This window comes from Sciurus carolinensis, chromosome 14 (genome assembly GCF_902686445.1).
Source record: "Sciurus carolinensis chromosome 14, mSciCar1.2, whole genome shotgun sequence".
Lineage (NCBI taxonomy): Eukaryota > Metazoa > Chordata > Mammalia > Rodentia > Sciuridae > Sciurus > Sciurus carolinensis.
In genome coordinates, this window is record NC_062226.1 from 63,720,817 (window position 1) to 63,734,946 (window position 14,130).

At 34.3% G+C, this 14,130-nt stretch overlaps 1 protein-coding gene across 4 annotated transcripts in view; it reads right to left on the reverse strand.

Annotated features, from left to right (window-relative positions):
- The window catches only part of Il33 (interleukin 33), a 41,219-nt gene that overhangs the window by 3,380 nt on the left and 23,709 nt on the right, over positions 1–14,130 (reverse strand). The window contains exons 1-7 of one of the 4 annotated variants that reach the window (XM_047524846.1): positions 12,890–12,984; positions 9,055–9,164; positions 3,758–3,878; positions 3,125–3,252; positions 1,717–1,842; positions 1,119–1,169; positions 92–189 (exon numbers count right to left, since the gene is read on the reverse strand). In XM_047524846.1, coding sequence (XP_047380802.1) covers positions 92–189; positions 1,119–1,169; positions 1,717–1,842; positions 3,125–3,252; positions 3,758–3,878; positions 9,055–9,151 — 621 coding nt within the window. In that variant the 5' untranslated portion in view covers positions 9,152–9,164; positions 12,890–12,984. Of the gene's footprint in view, positions 1–91; positions 190–1,118; positions 1,170–1,716; positions 1,843–3,124; positions 3,253–3,757; positions 3,879–9,054; positions 9,165–12,889; positions 12,985–14,130 lie in introns of those variants that run through there. The other 3 variants (XM_047524847.1, XM_047524845.1, XM_047524848.1) reach the window with 3 other exon arrangements.

Consider the following 14,130-nt stretch of genomic DNA (forward strand, 5'->3'; position numbering starts at 1 on the left):
AAACAAAACTCCTTCAAAATATCCCAAACACCCAAATATACATGAATGAATAGAGTCAATCACCATAGTTATATAATCATGCATCTGTTACCTCCACAGACTGCTCCTTGTTGTTGGCATGCAGCAAGATGTCTCTGTCTTTTGTAGGACTCAGGTTTACCATTAACAGCTTACCATCAACACCATCATCTTATAATTAAAATGATAATTTTGTGAGGTAATACAGTTTTCAATTAACTAGATTTAACTATTCTATCATGTATACACACTTCAAAATTCTGTTATACATGAGAAATACATAGGTTCATATGTCATTAATTACGAAATTAATAATAAAAAAGTAGAAAAAATAAATTGTAAATTATGAAGACTGCAACTCATCTTTAATTTAAATCTTTTAACACCCAGGAAATGTCAAGATATCAAACAAAATAACTACTTCACTTACTTAGATATATGTGCACCCAAATGAAAGTAAAGAGTCATTATTAAATAAGTAAGAGGGTACTTCTAAATCCCTTGAAGGAGAGAGGTTAGTATTTAAAATATATGCTTTCCAACTGGAGAATTGTGACTCATGGGCATCAGCTTCCTGTCTGCCTGTAAAGCTACAGGACTTTTCATGGATGTCCCCTAATATCTACTTCTTCTTCTTACATAATAATAAAAGATTCCTAGCCTGCTTCTCATGGCTTCATGCAGCAATGAACTGAGTTCTTAGGTCTAACTTCTTGTGCCCTTAAAAGAAAAGAGAATGTATGCATTCGTTTTCCTCTGTCTCACTGATTGGATGTTATTATGGTGTCTAGAAACCTTGAACCATGTAGCTGCTGATAGAGCCACAAGGTAGAAGCCGTGCATCTGGACAAACTTTAAGCAGAACTACCATTCCAGTCCTGGGCAAATTTTTATTAAATGCAGCCAAACCTTTATCCTAAGTATTAATCTAAAAAATTAATGTGATGGAATAAATCCTCTAAGAATTTGAGATTTTATCATGAGCTTGAGTTAGAGAGAACCTTTTGAAATCATCTTCCTTTCCCATGGAGTATTTTGGATTTATTTTTACTCCAAACTTAAGAATTCAAACACTACAACTACTCAAGCCTCCAAATTACCTGATGTACTCGAGGAGTAGGGAGACACATGGTATCGCAGTAACACCTTGTCTAAAAGAGAATGCATGCAATCAATTTGGTGAGATACATTTTTATCAAAAGGTTTCTGTTCCATCATATTCATAACATCAAAGAATAGCCTCTCCTTTATTATATATCAACAAAAGCAAAACTTTTGTGGTTCTGAGGAGGTCTTAAAATTTAACATGATCTGATAAATTCAACACAGTTGTTATTAAATATTTATGTCATTGATAGCAGTGGTATATTCTTTTTGATAAAGATTATACTTTGGTGATATTAATGAGGCTAGAAAGATCTAGTGGGCAATTTAGCAATAACAAATACATGGGGTCCATCCCTCCACAGTTCACAACATATATACTCTCAATATCTATATTCTTGCATAAGTAATCCTAATTAAACTTCTGAATCCTTCTCAACATAGTGATGTTCAGATATCCACTAACAATGCATTGGAATGAGCACAGATAACTAAATCTATTTGCTGTATCTGAATTAATCTATTGTTGATGGTTTCATAGATTTATTTTTTACTAATCATAATTACATAATTGTAGATAAGGAAATATTTTACCTTTCTCTTGGTCTTCTGGCAGGTCTTCAACATTGGTCACATAATTTCCATCTTCCCAAACAAAACTAACATGTTGATCATTGTATGTACTCAGGGAAGCACAAGATTCTGTAACACATGAAACTCCTGCAATAAGTAAAATTCATAAAACTTGTTCCCATGAATAATTCTTTTGATAAACAGTTTTTTGAAGTGTGTCCTCAAAATTTTTCTTTTACTTTGCAATTTGAGCTATATTTTGTCAGTGGTGGCACAAGTTTTACATAGCTCAAAGGCTGAGGTGTGACACCTGGATGTGATTAAAGGTGCTAGTCTCCTGAATGAATACCCTAGGAAGACCTGTTAGAGTACTTATGGGAGGATTTGGTGGGGAGAAAGAAGCTGGAAAAGTGACGGGCACTGCCTGAAGAAACCTCCATGTCTTGGTTTCCTGTGGATTAGGGGACTGTGGGAAAGAAGAGACTCTATTTTGACAGACTTGTGTAAATGAATGCCCATCTATAAAATGTGGTTACTTAGAGACTTATAATAGTCCAGGGAAATATAGTTGTAATCCCAGTTCTCTCCTCTAAGCTAAATAACAGAAATACTTAGAGCAATGTCCCAAACATTTTTTAATGTCACAGCACACATAGAAAATGATAATATTTTTAAAGCATGCAGGGATAAACTGGTGCAGATTAAGGGGTTACTTTATGTTATAGGATTATACTAAAAAATATATAAAATATTAAAGAGATTGCTAAATATTGAATTTACATGTGAACTTCTAAAGCAAAGTGATCGAAAGACTCTTGGTGAGAAACTTCATTTTTACTTTTGTGAACTTAATATGTTTTTATCAGGAATAATGCTTTAAGTGGCAACATGTATTCCTTATCAAGTTTCCTGAATGATGATCCATTCACTTTTTTCCCCATGCCCCCAAGGCCTTGCACATGGTAGACAAGTACTCTATCCCTAAGCTACACCTCTAGTCCCTCTTCACTTCTTGATCGTACCATTAATTTGAATCTTTGTGCAAGCAGGTGATAAAATTGAAAAACATTGTAACTTTAAAATATATTAAGTATTGAAATTATATTTTTAAAAATAGATCTTCCACTCCTTTCATGGACAAAAGGTGGAATTTGGGGGAATAATACAATTTTTTCTCTCAAAGAATAATTTATTTCCATGAGGAATAACATATAAAATTCCAGTCCACAGCAAGCATTTCAAAATCATGATGGCATTTAACTATAGAATGCTCAAGTATTGTTAGATCAGTTACACTTGTTTGGATACCACTCAGTGGGCACATCAGCATCAAACAGAGGTTCCTGATGCACATGAAAACAGACTTGGGACTGCCCACTTGTATCTTACAACCCTCCTCCCTCCACACCACCCCTGTGACCCATCACACCTTGGATACTTGATATGTTAAATGTTTTAGTGTTTTCTTGGGTCCTGGCTATTTTAAAGGTGGAGTGTTCCATAGCAGGTTGATAGGCAGCAAATAACTGGTGTTTTTCTTTGTGCTTTTCACCTGTAGGTCAGAAGTTGAACAGGAGTGGACCATTAGTCCCCACTCTGTATACATTCCATCCCCTTTTGATGATTCCCAGTCAAGTCTGCTTGGTTACAGTGGTAAATGATCCCAGGTCTTTTGGCACCCCATGATCTGATGGGATTAATATCTCCTGGGATTCTTATACCCTAACAGAGCACACTAGGAGGAAGAAAACCGATCACCTATGGTCTCAACACTCCAAAATAAACACTATTAACCTTTTAGTTGACTCCTTTAAATAACATTACTTAGAAATATTATAAGGCTATTAATATATAATTTTGTAGCCTTCATTTTTACTTAACATTATAACTAACCATATCCCTCATGCTGTTAAAAACTCTATGTGCCTCTTTAAAAAGGGAAAATAAATAGTTCATCATCTCTACGCTTGGGTGAAGAAAAAACTTATGTATTTAGATGCAGTAAGTGAAGGCAAATAGATACCCATCACCGGTTGCCAGGAAATGTGGTTTCCATTACCTGTTTTTGTGCACACCGTTTGGTGATTTTTTCCTAAAGTAACAGGCCTTCTTTTCTATGATAAGCCAGAGCGCAGCTTCATACAGTACACATGGCAAATTTCTTTGGTCTCCTGTCAGGGATTCTAAACAATGAGAAAAGTGTGATATTGTTTTGTTCTGTCCATCTTTCTCTTTTTGCAACCCTAAGTGCAACATATGAAAGCAAGTACAGATCTCTAGTATTCTACAGAAACTCGTGGAATTGTGTTTTAAAATTCAGAGTTTTTTTGGATTTTAGAATTGTGATGTAGAACAATATCATCTATATGTGGGACCTTTAATAGGGGCTGGTGTGGCACTGCTTAACCAAAAATTAATTAATTTTTACAGTGAAACATAGGAAAATTTACAAAAAGTAAAATAAAGATATTCAGTTCAGGATTTAATGAACAAATGATTTCAGGTCATATGTTGCTGCCAAATGAGTTATGAAAAACTTTAGGTTTTAAAGAAACATTTGGTTTTCAGAATTACATTTGAGGAATTACAGGCCTTCATTTAATATACATAAATCTTTACCTTAGAAGAAATATGTATGGCCATGTGAAATCTGAGATCTAAAATAGATTTACTTATGTAAAATACACTTAATAATTTTACTGGGATAGCTATATCCTACAAACTTTATTGATATTAAAATAACTGATATTTACTAAGTGTCTATAGTAGGTCAAGTACTATGCTAATTATTCTACATACTTTTTCACTTAATCCTTCACAATAATCGTGGAAGGTAGGCGTTATTATCCCAATTTTATAGATGATAATCTGAGGCTTTTAGGAGTTGTGGACACTTGTCCCAAGTTTACATGACTGATGAGAAGTTGTGACTGAGTGTGTCTAATATAAAAGCTATTTTTTATACCCTACCTCCCTTTAAGAAAACACTACCCTGCAGTTTGAGGGAGTAAAAAGTACAAATTCAAATCTAAAAAAGTTGAAGTAGAAAAGTTAATCATTATTCAGTAAGTCTTATTTCATTTAAGCAAATAAAAATTTGCCCCAAATAAAAAAAATAATTTGTTACTTGGAAATCATAACAACCTCTCAGAGTCAGACAGAATGAAAATTAAAACGAGTCAGGCTGGGCCCAATGGCACATGCCTGTAATCCCAGTGACTCAGGAAGCTGAGGCAGGAGGACTACCAGTTCAAAGCCAGTCTCAGCAACAGTGAGGCGCTAAGCAACTCAGTGGAGACCCCTGTCTCTAAATAAAATAAAAAAAGGATGGGGATGTGACTCAGTGGTTGAGTGCCCCTGAGTTCAACCCCCATTACCCACCCCCCCCAAAAAAACCCAAACCCAAGTCATATGACCTCAATTTTCAACATTATATAGTAGTGAAATATCAAATAATTTATAAAATATAGTCAAATTTCAATTATTCACAGTAATTCAGAAAAAAGAATATTTGACTTTGGGATCCATTCAAAGATATTTTAAAATTCTCTAGAAGATTGCCTTCCTAATAGAATGCTTTTAAAGTCAAGTGGAATAAACTTTTATTAGCTACCATCTTGATTTATCCATATCTTGCCTCCAGTTCAGAGAGCTATTATGACCTGTAAGTATTTTCACCTCTTTGAACAAGGATTGACCATTCCAGCTTGAAATCCCCAACATCTCTTTATAATTCAGAAACATCAGTTACAGTATCTCACATTTATAAAGGCTTTTACAGTTACAAAATAATTTACAATGTTAAGTAGTGCCAGAGCCAGCATTGTACTTGTTTCTCCTGATAATCAGTTTAATGCAATATTTATTAATTATACCACATTGTGTCTTCAGGTTTAAAAGGCCTAAGACCACACTGAAATTCCTTATATGCTTCTCTTTATGTTAAAGTGGCATCCCATGTGGACGTGGTAGTCATCTTTTAATATTGAATGTAGACTCTAGGGAAAAAGAAATGATCTTGGGTAATTTGAAGTGAGGGTCATGACATGCAGAAGTATTGTGGAGGTAGAAGAAGAAAGGGGTTAGGAAGAGAGTTAAATGTATGAATGTGTGGAGCTAGCATCTAGTGGGACAAATGCTGGTTATAATTTATGGGGGAATGTGACTACATTTGAGTATTTAAATCCTTTACACTGGAAGAATTTGAAAGAAGTTATACTTTGGTGCTCTAGGCAGCCGAAGGTGTGAGGGGTCACGTGGGGGCTCTGCAGGAGAGAGTGCTCCACTGGGGTCAGGGAACCAGCTCAAGTTTACATAAGGCTATTACAAATTCCTGTGTCTCCATCCTGCCTGCTCTCTGAGAGTAGAGTCTTAGTGTGACTTTTAAGGAAATCTCACAGCTAATAACTAATATCATATTGGAACAGCATGCGTTCCCTAAGGCAGTTTTAGTGAGTACATAAGAAGAGGCCTGGAAATCTTTCTGTAGTTTTAGCCCCATGGTTGACAGAAACTACAGATTTGAAACACTTCATCTTTCATTTCTTCCTCAAATACCTATTTCACCGCATTCTTTTCTCATTGCTTCCTAACCTTGATCTATCTGTGGCATTTGACTCTGGGGACAACTTCCTTCCTTGAACCCCTCTTCCCTTATGTGACTAGTACATTAGTTCCTGTGTTTCTCTCTGATCAGTCTACCACTCTCTTTGTTAGTTCTCTCCTCTACCTAAAATGTCAGTGTCCCTTAGGGTTTTCTCCTTTGTTTTCTCTTGCTCTAAACTTTCTTTCAAGCCATCTTGCTTGCTCCAGTGACTTCACACATCTGCTTAGTGACTGATGACTCTGCAAACTGTAATTCTGTCTTTTGTTTCCTCCTGATTTTTCTCCACAGGGCATTTTGAATTAACTACCTTCAAGCATCTCTGTCTCTATCTATGTATGTCCTCTTGAATGAATTATGGACATTTTTACCTGGATGACCTACAGCTACCACAAGCTAAAATATGGCAGTAATGATGATGAGGGATGAGATGATAAAATAAAACGTCTTTATCTTTTTTTACCATCAATATATTTCTCCTGAATTCCTTGTCTTGAAAAAATAGTACAACTGTCTACCATTATCTGCCCAATTCTTAAATCAGAACGTTGAGAGTCAGAAAGTTAGAATCTTCTCTTCTTCCATCCTTCAATTTAGTCAATACAATCATTAAATTTTATTGATTTCACCTTCCAAATGTATCTGAATTGTAATCCTTTCTCTCCATTTTGCTGTCTTAGGTCAGACCTTCATCATTAGTCCTCTAGATGATATAGTAGATCTCTAACCGTTTCATTCCTCTCTGACTCATTTCTATCTTCACACATCATTCCCAGTTAAACATTTCGGTGGTTTTCTCTTGTCCACAGTATAAATTGAAGTTCCTTCACCAACAGAAAATCTTACATGGATAGACTTAAGCTAAAGGGGTTGATCTCTACCTAGTTTCTGGCTAACTATATCATGCAGGAATATGGGTCCAGTATTTCTAGATCTTTAGATTTCTTCAGAGAACCTATATATTTAGATTCTCATGAAAAAGTTCCTAATTTTGAAAACTTGCCTCAATTAAAAAACAATACTGTTCAGGCCAATAAATGCTTATGTAGGCTGAATCTGTCCGTGAATAAAGGAGGCTAGGTGGTTAGGAAGAGAAAGTGTTGATGGATGTGGGGGAAAGGAAGCAGGGAGAGGAGAAGGACCTAACCATGAGGAATATCTTTCCTCCAGGTCATTAAGTTCTGTACCCTGTTGGCACCAGAGGTGAAATATTCTGGGGGTGAACTAATGTGTGACTGACTGAATGGATACCTGTAGTGAATGGATATTGAGTTTGTGGCTTTGTGGACTGTGAATTGTGTCACATCCAGGTAGCCCAAGGGAGAGAAGGAAATAAAGGAGTGTGTGTGTGTGTAGGTTTTCTTGTGGCTTGGGGGCTCAGAGCAAAGTTTATTTAGAAAAATAACATGTGACATTTATTGCACTTTGAGTTTTGAGAACTGGTTCAGATCTGTCATAAACTGCATAGGTCTCTGTTGAATTTTTACGGAGTGTTTAAATACTTAAATTTAGCATGGAACTGAGTTTCAACTTTAGAGTAGAACGGAGCTGATATTATTGGAAAGGAGATTTTCTAAGGATGATAAAAAATGTGTTGTATTGCAAAGTCATATTAATGATTGGATTATCCTTATCACTGTCCTCTGGTGCAGATAAGCAGTTCCTGACTCATAAAAGGGAAATTACATTTTAACTTTGGTATCAACACTAGAAACTCCAGTAAATCTACTCCTTCATTCCTATATCTGTAAAGAACCTTTATTTCCTGGATACAAAGAAAATGCATTCTTATTAAGAAGGAATTTGGGGACATGGAGTCACTGTTTCTGCACAAAGCATTTAGCCTCAGTAAAGGAATAACAATGATTTCCTGGCCATTCAGAATCTTTGTCAAATTAGTGTTTTCCCTGGTTACCAAAGAACAGTATGGGTAGGCCACCCTCATGGAGGACAGAAGGGGACAGAAATGATATTCCTTAATACTGTGGTCTTAATACTGGCCTTAAAGGTGTTCATGGAAAGAGGGAGGAGCACAAAGGACAAGGATACACCAGTTGCTGTTATCATTCCTGTCCTTCATTTTTTCTCCGCCCACCAGGGCTCTGTTAACTCTCTTGTGTTCCATGTGAAAAATGAGTATATAAATTTGCATTATTCCTTCTTAGGTAGATAATTTTAAGGTCAAAGAGGCATAGAGTCTTTCTATCTCGGAGCTTTATTACTTGACTTTATTTCCTTTTTACCTTAATTCAAACTCTTTTAGTTTATTACTACATAACCATGAGTTTCATTTGATTGATTTTGCTTTATCTGAAGGTTGGATTATTCAAATATCTTCACTTGTTATTCTCTCCTTCATCAGTATTTGTAAGTCAAGACCACATGGTTGGTACACCAACTGTCTTAACAAGTATTTGTTGAATGAAAATGGATTCGTTTAGAATTTTGTTTTTTTAATTAAGGAAAAGATTTGGGCATTTAGTGGCAGAAGGTGTGAGGACAATATAAGGATCAACATAAAAGACTATGATTAAGTTTATATAATTCATAAGTTTAAATTATTTGAGTTATTCCTATCCCATGATGTATTAAATAAGCAAAAGTTGCCTGTCATATCTATGAGTCATCCTTTTAAAATTTAAATTCTTATATTCTTAGTAGCTTTTGGCAAGGTTATATATGTAATCATTGAAATAATAAAGTCTTGATATCAGATAAAAATAGTGTAATATAAACAAGAACGCTTAAGTCCTTACTTCTTATCTTGCAAGGTTTTACCAAGGTTCTGTCTGCTGTGCTGTTCAGCTTTGCTGAGGAGATTTTGGGGGTTGAATACTTCAGTTTAGGCTTCATTTTTTTCAGATTTCTGTTGGATTAAGATATAATATTAGTTCAAATTCTTAACTTAAAACAAACAAGAACCATGACTAACTCAACATGAAATTGATGACCACATTTAAAAAGTTAAGCAAAATTTGAACAAGTATTCTGATTATACATTTATACTAGAATGTAGTCATAGAAAAAAGAGAACTGCAAAGAAATCTTAACTTTAGTTATATTTATTGTTAGTGGTACTACAATATTGAAATTCTGAGATTGTTTAGTTACATTTTAGTACAGAGAAAAGAAGGATGTATTTATGCTACATGATTTCCATTGTAGGGGAAAGGAGATACAAATATAAAATTAAAAGAGCCAAGGAAAAAAACCCTGTAAATGTTAAAATTGAATCAATAACCAATGCCCAGCAATAAATATGCGCCCATATCTTAGTTTCTAAATACTTCTTCCACTAGAAGAAATATCCATATCCACTCCAGATCTGGACTGGGAAAACAGTGGTAAATATAGAACATTCTATTGTGCCAGAAAGCATTAATATTGTTTCAAAAGCATATGTGAACTGCTTTAAAGGGTTTCCCACTGGCCAAATTTGGCACTATTTAAGAATAATGCCAAATTAGTATTTAAGAATAAAGAATTGGCACTAAGAATAATGATGGTAATTGATTATAAGCATTTAACCCATTAAGTTCCACATTTTCAGCTCTGTGTACATTCATTTTCATCTTCCTTGTTAAAATAAATAAAAATAACAACCAACATTCATGTTAGCTCATTAAACAGTTGGCTATAAATTTGAGTTAAGCAAAAAATCAAGAAAAGTGTTCTGTAAGATATGGTATGTTACAATAGAGTTTTGTATGTTTCATATTTGCTGATTGCATGCTTACATTGTTTATATGGATAACTTTTATGATAACTTATGTATACATATAAAAATATTTCCACAAAATCAACACAGGTGCATTAAAATAGATTGGAAATCATAATCTAGAGCATATATATTCTTTTTTATTTATTTTTTTAGTTGTAGGTGGACACCCTTATTTTAATTTATTTATTTTTATGTGGTGCTGAGGATCAAACCCAGTGCTTCACACGAGTTAGGCACTCTACTGCTGAGCCATAACCCCAGCCCTATATATTCTTTATATATACTTCTGTATATAGTAAACATACTTTTTCAAACACTTTAATCATTCACCTATTACTTTTCCCAAAGAATTGAACTCTAAAAGCATAATTATTTCAAAAGTTACCAAAAGTATTTTGTTGCTCAATTTGTTTTTATTTAAGTGTCCCATCTGGAATGATGGGACTTGATGGGTTAATAAGAAAAAAACCCCACAAATACATAGCATTTCTTGAAAATGAATGAATAGAAAGGGATCTGTTCATTACAGAAGGAATGGTAAAACTAGAAGAATCACCATCTTGCAATCCCCAAATTAATACTTAGTTCAGGAAAGGATTATCAATGGATGTTGTACTTTGAACAAGCTGGATTACATTATCATACTGAAAGAATATGAAATTCTCTATCATAAATTGTGGGAAGCTCCTTATTATTTTAGTATGATACTGCAAGCTGGCTTCACAGGCAAGGTATGGCAGTGTTGTGGTTTGTGGAAGAGTAGGACTTCTCCAGTTTTACACTCTGACTGCCTGATATTCTGCCAATGATTATTGATTTTTTAAAAGCATTGGTCTCCTATTTTGCTGCATTTTAAAAAACCCACAAATTAGCTATGAAGTGGGTACACTTTAAACCTTTTCTAAACTTCAGGTGAATCAGCTCTTCTAGCTGAGTTAGAGAGGAGACTCTGGGTTACAGAATTTTTTAGAGGATACACTTCATGCACCTTTATTTTTGTCTGCAGATTACAGAGACTGAAATTCCAAATTATCTTCTCTAGGTGGAGCTAGAATCTTATATGCAGTTTGCTTACTTATAGTCACTATCCTTGAGCAAAATCCTCAAAGGTAGCCAGTTGAAGGACTCCCTGTTGTGCCCCCTCAGTCTTGTCATGGAGTGGATATTATCCTTACACTGCTTGAGGACTTCACATAAATCCTACTTCTTTCTCTGAGTCTCCCATCCTTTATTGATCCAGAGTGCTGAGAAGCAGAGAACCTTATACATGATGTTACTAAGTTCTTCACTCTATGAATGAGTAGATTGAGATTCTGAAAGATTAAATGCCTTGCCTAGGCTCACAAAAACAGCTGTGAGCATAATATAGTCTATTGACTAACATCTTGATGCCAGCACTTCTCCATTCTGTCTCCTTCCATCCCATCCTATGTCCCTTCCCTCTTTAAAATGTAGTGGGGAGAAAAAAAAAAACACCAACAACTGGGAATTTAACTTAAAACATTCAGCCTTTCTTCTATACAAGCAGTTGTCAACTTCTTTGAAATAATAAATTCCGAATATGGTATATGAAACTGAAGAAGTTGCATCTATACTCAAAATCCTGCAGACTGACCTTGGCTGAGTAGACTATCCTGATTGTAGAAAGATGGGAATGTTGTAGTTCGTAAGCCAAAATTATCTTGGGCTATCTTAGGCCATTTAGATAAATAGTCATTCACTTTTAACCTCTGTATCTGACCTAATAATATTCTCACAACTATTAGGTAAACTTTTCAGACTGTGTGTTAAGCTTAGAAGACAATTCCAAAGCTAAGAATGCCATAACAATTATACCTACAGGAAAGATATCCCTGCTTTGCTATAGCCTGCCTACCTCATGCCCACACCAATATATTGTTGAATATACTGGTTATGAATCTCTATTCTTTGACTGTAAGAGTTCATGTAACCTCTTTCATTTTGGAAAATGTCATTTAGGGTAACTGAATCTGTGTTCCTGGGCCATGGTCACTCATAATTGGCTCAGAATAAATAATTTTCTTATTTCCTTTAAAGCAGAGTTGAATTTTACATTAACAGCAGCCAGTTTATGACCATAATACATGGAATAGTACAGGTTAGGTAGTCCTATTGCAGTTAAATTTTAAATTACACAGGAAATAGTTTAAATAGTAACCTGTACAAGTAGGCATTGAGGTTCACTTTACTAACATGAACCCTGCATTGCTGTGATAATTTTTGTTTGTTTTTTCTTTTATTCAAAGCTACACATGCCCTAGGAAAAAATTTTTCCTAGTCATTAAAAAAAGTTGCATTTTCAAATAAATCTTTGTGTTCCAATCTGTATCCTATCTCTTAGAGAGCCAGATCTCACATTAGTATAATAAAGATATTGGTAGTCCGTCATTGAAGAAAAACTTAGCTATCTTTATTGACCTAATTGTTTTTAGTAATTAGTTGATATCCTAACATTTTTCCCCACCATTTTCACTTCTCTGGACTGGCGTGAGAGAACACATTAGGAAGAATTCTGTTTTAAATCACTGTTAGCTTGTGTAGTTGAACAAGATAAGAAGCTGAAAAACACTGCCTTTATGATGGACACAGAGAAAGTCAACACCTTTTTAGAATTACATAAACCAAAAGTGTAATATGGCAATATTCTCAAATCCTATTCTGAAAAACAACCTATAAATCTTTACTTTGCTAAGTATAACTATTTTCACCATTTTCTTCAGACTAAAATTTACTCTTTCTTACTCTCTTTTTAATGTTAGAACATAAGGCAATATAAACACCATAGATTTTTTTGCTGTTTTTTCCAGTAACAGACAACAAGTATTCTGCACACTGATTATAATACTCACTTAAATTGTAAATTTGAAAGGCTGCTCTCAGCTGATATGGTTTCCTGTAGTCAGTACTTGGTAATAGTTAACGAAGTTACATTCCAGTTCTATTTAAATATACACACACATGGATTATGCAACATTAGGTGACAGCGTTTGATGAATGAGACAAGCAAACAGAGCTGGTTGAATAAATTACAATGTGTGAAGCATATCTTTTTCCTACAGTCAAATCCTATATAGAGATTTCAGATTATTTTAGTTGCACACCTCCAAAGAGTTATGCTTAATTAATTATTAGTTTTTATAACCTCTGAGACATGAACTCTAGGTAGTGCTTTTTCTGGAATATAGAATATACAAGGGAATAGACAGTTTAATTGCCTTTCTGTTGTCTATAGAAAGTAGAAAACAAGTAATTTTTTTCTGATTATAAAAATGATGTATTTGGAAAATGTATAAGTGACAGGAGATCATATATACTATGAATCTTGACATTCATTTTTCACTGTTGACATATACATATCTATTTTTATTTTAAATAGTGCCATACTGCAAATATTTTATAAGCTGCCTTTCCTATTTTCCTACTAACTCTATATCATGAGCATTTCCCCATGTCACAAATGTTCTTTTAAAAGTAACATTATAAATAACCTTCAATCATACAAATAATCTTAACCAGTCCTTTCTTGATTAACACATTGGCAAGTCCAGGTTTTTCTTTCTTTTTTTCTTTTCTTCCTTCTATGTATCCCTCCATTCTTTTCTTTCTTTTCCCCCCTAACATCAGTGATCAATGTTGCAACTACTAGTTTTGTGTGTGTGTGTGTGTGGTGTGTGTGTGTGTGTGAGAGTTTGAGAGAGAGAGAGAGAGATTGAGATTCTTAGAAAATTGTTTTAAGTTCATTGGTAGAATAAATTCCTAATCTGAGAATTATCAGATTAAAAGGTACATGCATCTCATGGTTTGATAGATGTTACCTAATGACTTCCAAAAGTTTGTATTTGTTTATATTTGTCAACAGTTCAGGAGAGTGCTCTTTTCCCTATCTCTGAAGAAGCCAATTGATGTCATCACTTTTAACAGTTTACCTTTCTAGAGTAGAAAATATAGTTCTGAATTTTGTTTTTATTTAGTGAAATTAAACATTTTTATAAAACCATGTGTGTTGTCAGTTTCTGCAAATTATTTATAGGACTCTTTCTAAATCAAGAAGTTAAATCCTTGCATGGATATGTATTAGAACATTTTGTCC